General features: G+C 38.4%; 1 protein-coding gene across 1 annotated transcript; it reads right to left on the reverse strand.

Annotated features, from left to right (window-relative positions):
• Positions 1-756: 756 nt before the first annotated feature.
• CNDP1 (carnosine dipeptidase 1) lies at positions 757-12,460 on the reverse strand. The gene is made up of 11 exons (XM_057414758.1): positions 12,350-12,460; positions 11,382-11,525; positions 9,599-9,761; positions 8,305-8,393; positions 6,132-6,332; positions 4,756-4,840; positions 4,024-4,184; positions 2,479-2,643; positions 2,158-2,299; positions 1,701-1,848; positions 757-862 (listed from the first exon to the last, which is right to left on the reverse strand). The coding sequence occupies exons 1-11, from the start codon at positions 12,425-12,427 to the stop codon at positions 757-759; spliced, it is 1,482 nt and encodes a 493-aa protein (XP_057270741.1). The 5' UTR covers positions 12,428-12,460.
• Between the last annotated feature and the right edge of the window lie 2,540 nt (positions 12,461-15,000).

The raw sequence follows: 15,000 nt of genomic DNA on the forward strand, positions 1-15,000 counted from the left end.
AGAAAAATGTCCTTCTGATGAAAGATTGACCAGAAGAGATATTTACAAAATTTTTTTTTCTATTGTACAAAAGGTCACATAAAAGAAACATGCAGTGATTCTTAAAAGTGTACTCACAGCACAGTTACAGGAGTTCTGCATTAAATTGGGGGAAAGGCAGAATCCAGACCTATAAAGATTTACTATTGCAGTTCTATTGACCTCAGTGATTATTCCATAGATGTTCATAGATAAGTCTTTACATCAAATTCAACAAGCTAATTGTATTGCATTTCCTATTTACAGCATCCTGTGAAGGACAGGGAAGAGATTAACTTGATAATGGATCTTTCTTCAAACAATTACATAATGAAATTTTGTTTATGCTAGGAGGAAATGACAGTGCTGTTTATTGCTCAGATCCAGAAGATGGAATACGTGTGAGGCAGCATGAGCATGGTGATACTACAAAACAGAAATAAAGCAATTCTAATAAAATACATGTAAAAAAAGATTCATTTTGCCCAGAATTTTAAAACTAAAGCATAACATATTCCACTCGGCAAGAATAAATTATCTATAACCCTATTTTATAGCATTAGGGATAAGATAAATGCATACTATTTATTAGTATGCCAAGTAATAACATGACAATTATTTTTTCCACCAATTCTGACCCACTAAATATGCAATTTTTATGTTTTTCCAGATCAGGAAGTTAGAAAGCTTAAGAATAATAAAATGCTTTGCTGATTTTCTTGTGATCTCTTCTTTCTCTCAGTTGTTAGTCTCTGTATTGGAATTTTCATGTAAGTGCCGATGGAGCTTTGATATCTCCAGGAAAAAGGCTGCAAACATTTTGGCTCCTTCAATGTAGTTGTATCTGTGAAGGAAAGAAAAACAATGAAGACGTGTCAAGCTGTTCTGCTCTTGAAATTAGTATAGTTTTCAGAGTCTTCAGAAGAATTTGCAAGATTGGTCACCCAAAAAAAGGACCCAGTGCACAGAAATTCTGGACATCCTTCAACTATCATTGAAGGAGAATTGAAAGGGTTTACTAAGAAAACTTTCCCCAGTGTTGCATCCCCTAATTACTATTGTCTGTGGCCAAAAGGGTTGAGGCTATAGTAAGGGGAAACAAAAAAACACTTTGAGAATTATTGTAGAATTCTCCAGTTTCTCAAGCTCAACATGATATGACTCAGAAGCTACAGCAATGTTCAGACAACACGCTGAGCAGTGTCTTACCATAATGCCTGAAAGAATGAACGCAAGTGGCAAGTTTAAGTTAATTTTGGTATAATTACATCAGTTTTTGTCTCTGTAATATAAATGCAACTTTATTTATACTGAAAGCCATAAAAATCTTCACTTAACCATTAGCCTGCATACATCCAACTGGCATACTTCAGAATGGATGCTGTGACAGAAGAGTGCCCGTATACATCATAATTTTTCAGACCAGAGGCAAATTCCATTGGCAATTTTAATTTCACTGCCAATGTATTTAGACTGGGTAGACACTCGTGTGAAAAAATGTATATCTGTACACAATACATTGGGAATTTGTGTTTGGCACAGCAACAAGTTTGCTGGAGACAGTAGTTTGGGACTGTCCAGTGCATGGCAAAGCTTTCCATCTGTCTTTTAGGCATGGGTATACCAGGCGACTTCAGTTCTCCCCCCTTCTCTTACAGAGCAAATCAGCAAATAAAAGAAACCTGCTTATTTTCTCATTCTGGGAGTGCTCCCCATCATTGGCTGCACCAATTGGAAGCATTATCACACTTTTCTGCATTATAGTCTGAAACATTCTGGCAACAGGAACTGTTGAACCATCCCGGATAAAATCTGGGTCTTCTCCGAAAACTGAAACACATGGGAAGAATTAATTCATTATTAAGTGAAATAAGGTGCTTGCCTTTGCTACCATATATTTGAGGACACAGCTGATATTCAGAGCATCTGAGTAGAAATTGGTTTGATCCTGTAGCAAATTGATTTCATGAATCAGCTGCACTCTACAAACCTCTGGGTTTGTATCGGTACACAAAGAAACTAAATAAGGTCTTTTGGCTAACTCCTATTAAAGATGCCTCAATTCAGCAAGATGAGCACAATTCCCCTGCACACTTGCAGACACATTAAGAATGAGAAAAAAAAGAAGAAGGAAAATACCTATTTTTATTGCCTTTCTTGCTGCTTTATATAGTGGATCATTAACATCAGCGAGCCAGGGTTTTGCACCTAAAGGCATAGACACTTTCAGTTTGTTTGGACTATTTCTCTTGGAAAAGACACTCTCCAAGTGCTCCACCACCTGCAGCAAAAACACATTGCAGTTAGAAGCAACTCAAGCTTACACCCACATACTTTCTTCTGCTCTCAGAAACAAATAAATGCTAGAAACACTCAGTTTGCTATTTTGGGTACAAACTCATGAGGTGCTGAGAAGTACTTAGTTTACACAGCAGAGGCCAAAAAAGGTTTGTCTCTTACCTGTTGTTTCACAACTGAAAGGTCCATGTGGGGGACCTGACGGATTGAGAATTTACCAATTACTTTTGCTGGAATGACTGTTTTAATTCCTGGTTCATTAAAAGCTCCTTCAATCCCATGAATAGAGAGAGAAGGGTAATGCCACAGGTGCAGAAGTATTTCTTCCTTCAAAAAAAGGTGACATTGAAAATGTAAGGGATGACACTGGAGCCATTCACGATTTATATGAATTGATTTGAAGAAACAAACTTTCTGTCCTCAAATTTGTATGTGGAGATCTCTGTATTTTAAATATGTTTGTAATTTAAACTCATGCACACACCTTTTCATTGAAAAAAAAAATTACTTCTTTCAGTCAACATTCGTTTACCTTTTTAAATATTTGGATGAGAATAGCTTTCCATGCACAACAAGAAAAACAGAGCATTGTTTTAAAATATCATAGAAGTAAATTTCTCTAACACAATGTAAAATCAGAACAACTTCTGATCTGACCATCTGTTGATCTTGGAGCTTCTCGCAGGAGAAACCTGTTACCAGTTTAACCAGATGATACCAGGAAATAAGTTCTACTAATGAGCATTAAATAATACAATAGGTAAGATGATGTTCAGTAACAAAGTTGATCTCTTTTTCTGGAGAAGGTAAGAAAGGTTAAAAAAAAAACCAAAAAATAAAAGACAATGGTTATTCTAAGGATGAAAGGAGAAATATATAAAATATAAATTAGGCTTCATGCAGAACCCAAGAGCACTGCTCCTTTCCTTCTCCAGTTTTATGAGACTGGGGCTTTATGTACACATAAAATTTGCACCACTTCATCCTCATATCTGTAAAGCATCAAAACTTATATAGTGTAGTTACATTATACTTCTGTATTACTGATTATTACAGTCTAGCTTAAGCTAATTTGGAAGCTTTTTCATGGAAATAAAAGCATCCATGTTAGAACTTATACCAGTATAATTATGTTAGTGATAAAAAAACGAATCACTCCTTTCTCCCAGCTGCTACTCTTGTGCAGAAAGATCCTTCTGAGCCAGCCCTTACCTGCTGCTTTTTATTTAGGATATAATTTTTAAGTGCTGGCAAAGAGAGGCTTATAGCTTTGGGTGCTTTTTTGGCATGCTCAGCAGACATTAAAATCTGAATTAAACAAATAAAAACCACCCAAAACACATCTGCCTAAAGCTGCCTCCCATTTTTCAGAGACAAATATAATTTCTTTTCTACTATGCAACCCATGTGCAGGGGTTTTAATGCTTATTTTATTTGGCTAGTTAGGCATGGGGGTAGTTGCAAGGCAGGGGGAGCAATACTGTTAGTTTTGCATCATTCCTTTTCATTGATTATTCATCTTTTGAATCACATTCCCCAGATGCGGTAGCTTATGTTTTCAGCAGATTAATTTTATTTACCTTTTAATGCTTTGTGCTCCTTTATTATAAGTTTGTTGTTGATCTTTCAGTTTGGCTCTGTATATAAATGCTTTGAATGAGTGATTTAAATTCTTTCTGCTGACCATTTATACAGGTTTTGTGTTACCTTGGTGCCATAGAGGAATTTTTTCACGCCACTATTGTTTTTATGCTCCTCCAGATCAAATTCAATAGATTCATATAATTGCCTCTCTTCCTCTGTCAGGGAAGCAACACTGTCATAGATTCCAGGGATCTGAATATGACCTGTATGATCCACAAGGCTGTCTACAAAATAAGACAGAGATATCAGTGCAAGTAGGATTTATTTCTTCCACTTGGCAATCACAGCACCTTTTCTTTTCTACCAAACTCTTTACTGACTGAGTAAGCCTACCAACTAACTACTAACAACTGCTTGCATCCATCAAGTTGTGGCACCTAACTTGATGTATTTTCGTATTTATAAAGAAAACTATTGAGCTGCTGTTTATAGTGTGTGGTGTGTCAGCCTAAGTGCTGACATGAAAACATCATCCTACTGAGATACAAATCAGCATTAAAACATCAAGCGTCTCTACCTGTGTATGTATTCAAGTTGTCAGCAATCCTTAAATGTTCTTCATTGACATGTGACTAGCGTCAGCTTAATAGGCACATGTCTGAGGTCCTGGCCTTACTGGGGACATTCCTTCCTCAGCTGCTGCCACAATAGCTATGCTGAGATTTGGAAACCTGGGCATTTTTCTTCAATTAGACTTGCCTTACTTGTGTCAAATAAACGTGGCACTAATCGTCCTTAAGCTGATTGCTAGCTGTTGTTCCCCGGTTACTCCTGAGCAATGATGCATGTTATTACCCAGCAGAGCTATGAGGTCCATCAGCGGCTCATGAATGATGCCTCCAAAAGTTCCAGAGTGAAGGTCCTTGCTGCCACATTCAACCTGTACCAAAACCACTGGTTATATAAAACACTCCCTACCTTATTCTTCTGTGAGTGGTTGCTTTCTATCACAACCGGTGGCTTCATGTTTTTAAACAAGGTCACAAAAGTATAGAAAATGATTATGTGTTTCTATTTATAAAATGGAAACATCATCTTTGGTGAAGAGAAGGTAGGGCTCTGTTGTTTACTAGAAAGAGAAACTCATCTGTCTGTAGCACTTAACAGGCATTTGAGAGCAAGGGTCTCTCTCCATTCCCACTTTTGCTTCAGTAAAATTAAATACTTCCTAAGTGAAACACTTGCATCTTACTGTTTCTAACATTGCAGAATAAATTCAAGTTTTCTATCCCTTCTATTTAATGCAAAATCTTCATAATAAAGGCAAGAAAAAACCTTACTTGATTTGCATTAAGAAAATATATGTCCAACCTTCATTTCAGATAGCAGCAAATAAGAATTTAGAAGTCTCTTGACTCATACAGCTTTAGAATAGAAAGAGGCATTTGGTTTATTAAATGCGTTCTTTTTCCAGACACGTTTTCATATTCAGGTTTATCATAAACTATTTTCCTGCAACAAACTTCTTTATTTTTCTCAAAACCTCATTACAGCCAACTGTCTGGTAGCAGGCAGACATCATTTTTGATGTTTTAATAGCATCATTTTTCTTAACCAACACTTAAAAGAATTGAATCAAGGCTGCCGAGGCCCTTTTGGTTAAAAACAAATTTCATTCTTTTTCAGACATAAAGGTTAATGCAGATTTTTCTTTAGTTACAGAGGGCTTTAATCTTCTCTCTGACTTCCTTTTATGCTTCATCAGGAAGTTTCCAGATGAGAAACTTCTGCTCTTCATTTCACAGTAGCTTATGTTAGCTGCTAAATATACTACAGTCCACTGTTACTTGCTTCTGGAAATGGTTACAAAAATTTTTTGTGGCTTTTAAACCCAGGGATCCAACTAAAATGAGTCCCTTTAGGCAAACACATTGCACTAAGCAGCGTCTTCTGCAAAAGGGCAGAGCAGCAGAAGAAATGGTTTTGGAGCAAGAGAGTCATGGGAGGTATAGGGGCGAAGCTGAAAGAGAACAGAGTTGATGTACAGAGGGAGTGACGAGAAAAGCCTGGGAGTGTGGCAGGAGAGTAATGGTATAGGAAAGGGACTGAGGAGAAGGAGGCAGTTGGAGAAATTATGATTAAAGTGAAATTAATGAAAGGCTAGTTGAACTGAAATGAGGAGGGAAATCTGCACAAGCCAAAAACAGTTCAAATGAACCTGTGTCCTTTACCTCAACAAAGAAGCAGGCATTTCCCCGACTCCCACATGTAAGGGCAGGCTTCCTGTTGCTGAGCCAAAGGCTGTCCGAAATCACAACATAATCAACATCAGAGAAAAAGTACTGTTTCTCCTCTTGAAGTAACTTTTCTAGCCCCAAGGACCCTGCTTCTTCCATGCCTTCAATTACGAACTTGAAGTTCACTGGCATAGCCTAAATGAACATTAGAGAAATCTAGATAAGGAACAAGCACTTTCAAAAATAAATAAATAAACTTTTAAATCAGAAGCAGACTGGCTTGTAGTACGTGCTGTGTTAGGAAAAGAAGGATGTAGGATATACAGTTTGCTTCAGTAGAAAGGGCAGTAATAGACAGATACATAGTTTCCCAGAAAAAAATTGGTTGTCTTCATGTTTTTATCTGCTTTTCATTTTTGAAGGAGAATAGGCAATATTTTTTTTTCCTTCTTTGTGTTTTCAGGAGACTTGCTGGACTGTCTCATTAAATTGGCTTTCTCTCAGTGCTATTAAACATTCTAATTGCTTTGGAAATTCTAACTGTGTAATAGCAGTTGCATTGTCACAGAAAAATTCTTGCCTCTTTATTTCCAGTGTTAGTGCCTACGCGGGAAGCACTGGCGGAGGGGCACTGCTGTGGTTACCCCAACATGTTATCTACGGCCCGAGTTACTCACATGGTGGAAAAAAAGGCTGCTGGTGATTCTACTGTAATTGTCTTTTTAGCACTCATTAATTCATTTGCCTACTAGTTCATAAGGCTGCATTTCCAAGGGTAATTAGAGAACTTCTATTATTGAATAGATCAAGTTAGAAATGCTGACACTTCCCATAGGAGATGATACAAATTTGAACGTAGTTTCCTGTTCCAATTCATTTTCTTCTTACAGGCTTTAGGATGTTTTCTGTTTTGATTCAATACTCAGCTTAAATGCAGGAACAAATGTGTAGAATTAAATGAACTTGTGTTATGGATGGGTGCACCAATGGTTCATCAAACGACCACAAATGATTTGGAAACAAAATGTTCATGAATATTGTTTGATGGGCTGTGCTGTTTTCTAGGGAAAGACTTTATACGGCAAAGATTTCTTTTATTTGCTTGCTGGTTAAAATGCCAAAATAGCTGTTAGCGATTTGAAAAACTAGAAAGATTCAGACAGCCCCATAACCATATCCACTTCCAACAGCTCATCTGTGGACAAATAACATGGGTTTGCTAGCACTTGAGAGGCACCGAGTTCAATTCAGTACTGTCGATGCAAGAAAAACATTAGTTTTCCAGAAGGCTGCAAAAGGACTTTAGAAGTCAAGACTTAATGCTCAGTTTGTGCCGTAACATCAGAAAAGAGGCATAAAACTGTTTCTCAGCAATCTAACAAAACGCGTTGTGCAAATTCACCTTAAAGATGCTTGCTAACCATGTTGAAAGTTTCAGCTGTGTGTTGGTTTAGCTTTGCACTGGAGATACAACTAGCCCAAAAGTATTAAATATGCAGACTGATTTAAAGATAACTATGTTGGTCATTGTAGTAATTCAGGCAAAATTTTAGCTCATAAAGATATGTCAGTCTCTAAGCGAGTGTATTTGTACTTTGTTAATGCACTCATTCAAAGCATTTGCTTTGATAAATCGAACACATTGAGAGAACAGCCTATTATGTACGAACAGGTTTAGATACTTACTCTCTTCATACATACGTATAAATTGAAGGTATAAATTGAAGGTAACTTGTAGGTAGACAAAACCAAAGATCAGCAGACTGTAGCAGCAGAGATGAGTCTTCATGAGCTATCTGCACTGCATGTTATTTTACCATTTTAAAAGCTCTCAAGAGAACAGGGTATCAAAGCTGTTTAATGTATGTAATACATATTGAATGCTTCCCTCAGTGTGTTTTCCTCTACAGTTCAATGACAGCAATTCCATATTTACATTGCATACAGACTGTTCAAAAGAGAAATGCTCACAAGCAGACTCTTGCTGGAGTGGGATCAGTGCCCTGGATATAGCATTAGAAATAAGCTAATATTTCCAAAATATATGTAGTCTGTTGAGGCGGAGATGTATCATCTAACTCACAAGAATGTAAAGGTATCCCTCCAGAGATGTTATAAGAATAGTAATAATAATAATAGTAATAATAATAATTCTCTTGATACCTACTGATTTCAAGGCTTTAAATGTTTCCACTGCATTTATCCAAGCTAGGACAGGTCCTTTATTATCTATTGCTCCACGCCCATAGAGATTTCCTTAAAAAGAAGAGAAAAGTTTTTAAACAATCTTTGAAACTTCTCTTGTCACTTCAATGGAATCAGCAAATTCCTGTTGCCATAGCAGCTGTAGTGGTATGTCAAGTAAAGTGTCAGAAAAGTCAGGATTTCATCAACTTGTTTTTAATAACGTGATGGGCGTTCCCTAATGGACTGGTACACTTCTGTTTTTTCCTTTCTTTCCTTTTATATTGGTGTGGTTTAAACCACTGCAGTGTTATCAGCATTGTTCTCAGACTGAAGCCAAAACACAGCACTGCAGCAGCTACTAGGAAGTAAACCACAAAAATCTGTTACAGCTGAAACCAGGACATATGTACACCATGTTTCAGCTACATGCCAGTTTCTGAGCTTCACTTTTGTTCTTAAGAGCTCTTTATTAACACCAGACATAGTGTGAACACACCCCTGAAGTGTTTTTACAGTATGCAGCTTCCATACACATCAGCCAGCCCACATAACAAGCAGCAAAAGCCCCACAGATAAATCTCACAGTAATAGCTTGAAGCTACAAGTCTAGGTATGTAACTTTATGTGTTTGACTGTACAGTCAGGGACAGATTTTCGTTTCAGGTAAATTTCTGTGGCAGTCTCCACTGAAGGTATAGGAGCTACCCCACTAAGGCTGTTTGGAACCAGTTCCAGCCAATAGGAAAGGGCAGTTTAATGCGTGTAGCACAGCCTTGGGAATCAGGATTTCAGGGTTCTTTGGGTCTTACTCATCTGCTGACCGTCTACCCATTATTTTTGTTCCTTCAGTGAATGGAGCTTTTCATGCTCAGCTAGCTGAAGTGGAAGGATGATTACATTAAGAGGGGTTCACATTCTTCCACCATAAATGCTCCTTAACAGCAGGGTGGCAAGTGAAGATACTAAAGGATCATGAAGCAAGAACAGGAAGTGCAAGAGAGGATAATGGTTGATACAACTTAATAATTTGAAGCAGAAATGAATTGTCCGTTAAATACTTTTAAAGCAGCATTGACAGCTCATGTGGCTCTTCCACATCAAGCAGGTAATCACTGATGAGTCTCACTAGTCACATCATCAAGAGTCAAGGCTGCTGGATTTGTCCCAGAGATTTCCATGGGGAAGTCCTCATGCTTTGGTTAAATATATAGGGAGCCTCCTTGCACTCAATCTCAGTTGTGTATTCAAACAATGATACAAAAGTGATGACACACCATCGATTTCAGTCAGTGTGTAAGGGTCAGTTTTCCAGCCATCTTCCTTCTTGGCAGGCTGCACATCCACATGACCATAGAAACATACAGTGGGGCTTTGTAGATCCTCTGCCAGTTCCCCAAGAATCACAGGAGGCAGTGGAAGGTCCTGGCCATCAGGCAGCTGCAAAGAAACATTAAAAAAAGAAACTAAGGAAAAACAAACCTTTGAAAACTTTCAAACATCATTAAAAACACTCCGTAATTCTCAGAAGTGAAAATATTTCAACATACTCAATTGGCTGTCATTTGTTCAGGTGCACAAATCAGACTGTGAAACCAACCCTAACCTACCAAGAGGAATTAACTTTTTTCTCCACCTGTTTAGATTCTGCAGGGACTTTATGAAGCTCTTCTAATATTTTAGTGTCATAAATGGCCTTGTTCCTAAACTCTTACTTTGTAGCACTGAGGAAGACAAAAATGGCTGTTTGCTGTAGTGAAAAAGCAGATATTGTGACACTGAAGTAGTGAAAAGCCACACAAATTAATTTGGGGTTTGATTTCACCACAGACAGAGGGTAGGAGGCCTGTAACCTCAAATACAAAAACAAAATCCGATTTTGCTGGCAGGAGGCAGCTATTTCAGGCTGGTTTGAAGCAAGTTAAGACTCTAAAATAATCCTGTGACATACTGTGCAGAAGAGGTTGGCCAAGAGATGCTGGATGTCTCACAAAAGAAATAAGAGAAGGAATGCGTGCTTCCTTGTATTCACCAGTAATATCAGTCTGCATTGGCCTGCTGCAACCAAAAAAATCTAGCTGCTTCTTGCTAAGCAATCAAAGGAAAAACCCATTTTGTGAAACATTATTTTTGCCCTGGGCAGAGAAAAGTATCTCTGGTCTCTGCTCCAGCAACAGGTAATCCATTCCCCCTGCTGCCAACACAGACTTTGCTATATATTTTGGCAATCATAACTGCATGCCAAGTGCATGCAGTTTTCAAGTGCAATGCATTATTACAACTTTTCATTACAACATTTCATTAAACTGAAATGCATTCATTACGACTATTAAATGACATAACCTGAAATATTAAAGCAGTGCTGTGATGCAAGGTCCTTCTGCTAGACTCAACAATCTTTCCCATAACCCTCAGAGGATGGAAAAGGGAATCACTATTAGCGAAGTTCTGAATTCCTGTTAGAATAGGAATCTGACAGCCTCCAGCTACAGTAAGGTAAGTCAATTAAAGGCAAAGATTTCTCAGAGATTAACTCGTGTGCTGCTTTCCAACAATCCTTAAGAAAATGGGTTGAAGCATTTGTTAGAAGCTCCCAAACCCAAAGGTGATGCTCAAGATAGCTAGCACCTTCTGTTGGGCAACATTTTCCTTGTAAAAGCTACCTCCCTCATATAGGCACCTTGGTGAAGAACGATGCATTAACTATAATGCTTCATTACTCAGAAGAATGTAAAAATGAGCCCTGGTGAAAAACTCAGGCCTTTTACTTTTGCAGACTGCTTCCCACCAGTTAAAATCATCAAACTGTCCATGATATGCAGAAAACATCTATTTCCATTTGGATTGCCTGTGTAGTCTCCCAAGTCTGTTTGCAGACAGTCTGAGGAGGGACTGATTTCAGTAGGTATCATGTAGTTATGGAACTACTGATAAATTGTTATTTAGCTATCAAAAATATCAGTATGTCATAACATGCCTATGCATATACATAGCACTGAATGCAATAGGCAGACCACATGTGCAAATATGATATTTTAAATACAAGAATCAGACAAGCACCTGATGTGACCCCAAGTTTACTAAATTAACAGTCGCTCCAAGTGCCACAAGTCTGTCAGCTGCCAGCGCCATCATTCGTATTACTTCTTTCCTCAGATCTGGTTGAATAGAATCGCTTTCCACAGCCACCCATTCCTTAAGATCCTGCACAAGGAGGAAAGAAGTGGAGTTAAATCACCCAGGATGCTGCAGTGTTTGGCCCTTTAACATGAGAAGTGTCACTTTGGAAGACGGTTTAATTTCTATCCCATCACAGCAATGTCATGGGTGCTATAAGGCTTCAGAATTGAGAGGAACTGCTTAGATGGGTCCGCAGGGTTGAGAGTCCTGATTTTCTAAACAAGGAGGGTACCCACACTTAGGCATTTCCACTGTCAACCATGGATGTAAAATACCATGGAAGAGGAGGCAGACTAGATGCTGACCATATTGCATTGCAGAAATTGCATTATGTATGAATTACTTCAGTGATCCTCATAAGGATTCAGAAGTGCTTATCACTTTTATGCATAACTGATACTGACTGGCATAATTATGTTTCTGCCTCTTCACAGGGAAAATGAAAAAAGGAAAGCACAAACCAGCATGGGAGCAAGACCCCTCTCCTTGTCAAGAGCAAACCTACAATAACCAATGCTGAGCTACAGCAAGTGAGAGAGCAACCTATCTGCTTGCTTCTCCCATGCACATGCATTTTCTCTCAGTGGAGCCTCTTTCTGCACACACTCAAAGGATGCCTGCAGCCATCTGGTTTCTGGAAGTCCATGCAAATCCCTCTTCCACCTGAAGGGTCCCCAGCACAGACTGTCCCCTTGCAGCCTTGCTTTGTGAAGAACATGTAGCACACCTGAGGCCAGACCTGGAAACCTGCTCATTACCGATGTGGCAAACGCTCATTTGGCACATAAAGCACAGGCCTCCAGGGCAACAGTTCTCCACTTGTCATTTCACTGCAATATAGTTCCTACCTCAATATAATCACTTTGGTGTTCATCAATGTACTGGAAAATCTCTGTCTCCAACGCTGGAGTGGATGGTGAAGACATTACTGCCTTAGAGTGTTGCCCAGAGCTGAGATTGTAGAATGGTTCAGGTTAGAAGGGACCATCTAGTTCCACCCCCGCTGCCAGAGGCAAGGACACTTTCCACTAGACTAGATAGAGGCTATCAGAAAGTTAAGGATAAAATTCAACATGTTAGAGACATCCTGCAATATGCACTTCATTTCAGTTCTAGAAAGCATAGACAATTGTAAAGTGCTGAGCTTACTCAAGCCTCCTTTAAGTTCACATCAATTTTCAATGCACAAAGTTCCAATTGTGTGTTCTGGGAAGACAACCCCAGGGAAGACTTGCAAACATCAACTCACACCAGTAGCCCAGGGAATTCATCTTTCATTTTCTTCATTTCCAGAAGAATGGGAGAAAAATTGATTCACTGACACATGTTGCATATTTTACATGAATAAGGTAGAGCTATCCTGACATAGGAGAGTATCAGACAACAAATAGCTTTTGCAGTTGAGTAAGAACAGTGTCAACACTGAAACACTTCATAAGTGCAGAAGTCAATTAGTACTTGCAAACCTCTCTGCCACCTTGTTTTTGACAAGACAAATGAATATTTAAAACCCATAAGATTCTGAGAAGTGTTTTCCCTCCTTGAAGTTCCTGCTGCAGGTTCTTGAATTGGTGTTAGCAGAGTAATGCTTGGCTAGTTAAATCCTTGGCTGGCTAAATTCAGAATAGCTGCTGTATTGTGGTGCTCAATGGGATAAACTCCAAGGTCAAAACCCAACACTTTGAATCTAAAAATATTCTATACTGGTGACAAAATGTGTAGTTGCAGGTCCATCCACAATTCCATAACTTTGATGCATTGCTAAGGTGATAGGCTATGGTAATACTAATAATTTCAATTGCGTTTCTCTGATGAGAAGATATAGATTGAAAACCCAAGCATGATAAACAAAGGGAGGGAAGCATCCTTCATTTTCCACAAAGCCTGCAAATGCCTTAGTTTCACATGTATTTTATTCATGCTTTCTACTTTGCCATTTCCAAACCTCAGTTTGGAAAATGTTTTCAACGGAGCCCACTATAAGTGCTCTCATTTAACCTACCATAGAAAATCAGACAGTTGCTTACAGAAAAGTACCTCTTGGGTATGCCACACTTGAACAAGGAGGATCATAACACAGGTTACACATAACATGGCTACTAGAGTAACAAAGCTCATGCGATGCACAAGTGTGTCTCCATCATATATGATTTTCCATTGAAATATTCAATTTTGCTAAATTCTATGCATTTTCACTATGAGAAGAATGAGTATACACATAGCTGATACCTTATGATGACTTGAAGAAACACATATCTTTAATATTACATGAAGGTCAGAATGACAAAAGGGCTGCTTATACAGGAAACATGCACTGTGGTGATGGTATCTTCCTCTTTATCCACGTTACGTGCAAATGACCCGGAAAGATGCAGATGAGAAACTTGTCTTCAAGTCATGTTTCATTAGCTTTTAACTGTTTCAGAAAATGAAATAAGGAAACTACAATGCACTGAAGGAAAGAAACAAAACAACCCGAAACATTCAAATGAGGAAAAAACCCTAAGAATATTTTAAATAATTCAGTGATATTTTTGAAACAGAGACACAGACTTCGAGAAAAGCTTACAGAATATCCCAGAAGTAATTGCTTTCAGAAACAAAAGTAAGCATGAGCAATGCCTAAGTTCGGAAAATGAATGTGAGGAGATACTTACGCAGTCCTGCAGATGAGCAGAGTGCACCAAATACTGGTAATTCAAACCAGATATTAGGTAGCAGCTATGTTGCGCTGTACTTGAGGGAGGGGAGTAGCAGAGGGAACTTCATGTTAATTTGCTGCTAACAGCCAGTACTGCTTGAAAGCATTTGTATTGCAACTGGGAAAGCTTGTGTAGAAAAGGGAGTCAGTTTAATAAAGCAGTAGAAAGATACCAGGCAAGGCTAAAATAGCTCAGTGTTACAAGGAAGAGAAAAATGGATGAGAAAGCCTGGGGGTGGAAATACCAAACAAAGACTTCAGTGTTCAATTTCAAGTGTATTTTATTTGATCTCATTTTAAAGAGCAGTTGCTGCTTTATAGAAAAATGTAGTATGACTGTTTTTAGAAATAATGCATGACAGTCACTCAGTTTCTCTTCCTTCATTCCTTGGTAGTAAGAACATTTTGTGTCTCCCTCCTGTCTCATGAAGTACTGTTAAAAGAAAACTTAGCCTTCTTAGGTGGTGATTTAACAAGAAATCCGAGTTGATTCTTTAACTAGGATGACTCTTTGATAAAATATCAACTAAACTTACAAACATTTGAGAAGCAGCTCTTGAACGTGCTCTGCTGCCCTCCTTGACATTCCTGAAGTGCATGCCTCACACGCCTTCCTCCCTGCAATGCAGCATTTAAAGTGTGTGCACGGGGAGTGCGCCAATGAAAATGGAATATTTTGCAACCAACCCAGAATAAAACAAAGTCAGAATTCACCTAGTTTGCAAATAACATAAAGAACATTTGACATGAAAGGAGATAAAAATGTGTATGGCAGTAGAAGCTAATTTACCAAACCAG

This window comes from Pezoporus wallicus, unplaced genomic scaffold (assembly GCF_028554395.1).
Source record: "Pezoporus wallicus isolate ANWC-B61680 ecotype Strahan unplaced genomic scaffold, APGP_CSIRO_Pwel_v1 contig_2, whole genome shotgun sequence".
In the NCBI taxonomy this organism is placed as follows: Eukaryota; Metazoa; Chordata; class Aves; order Psittaciformes; family Psittacidae; genus Pezoporus; species Pezoporus wallicus.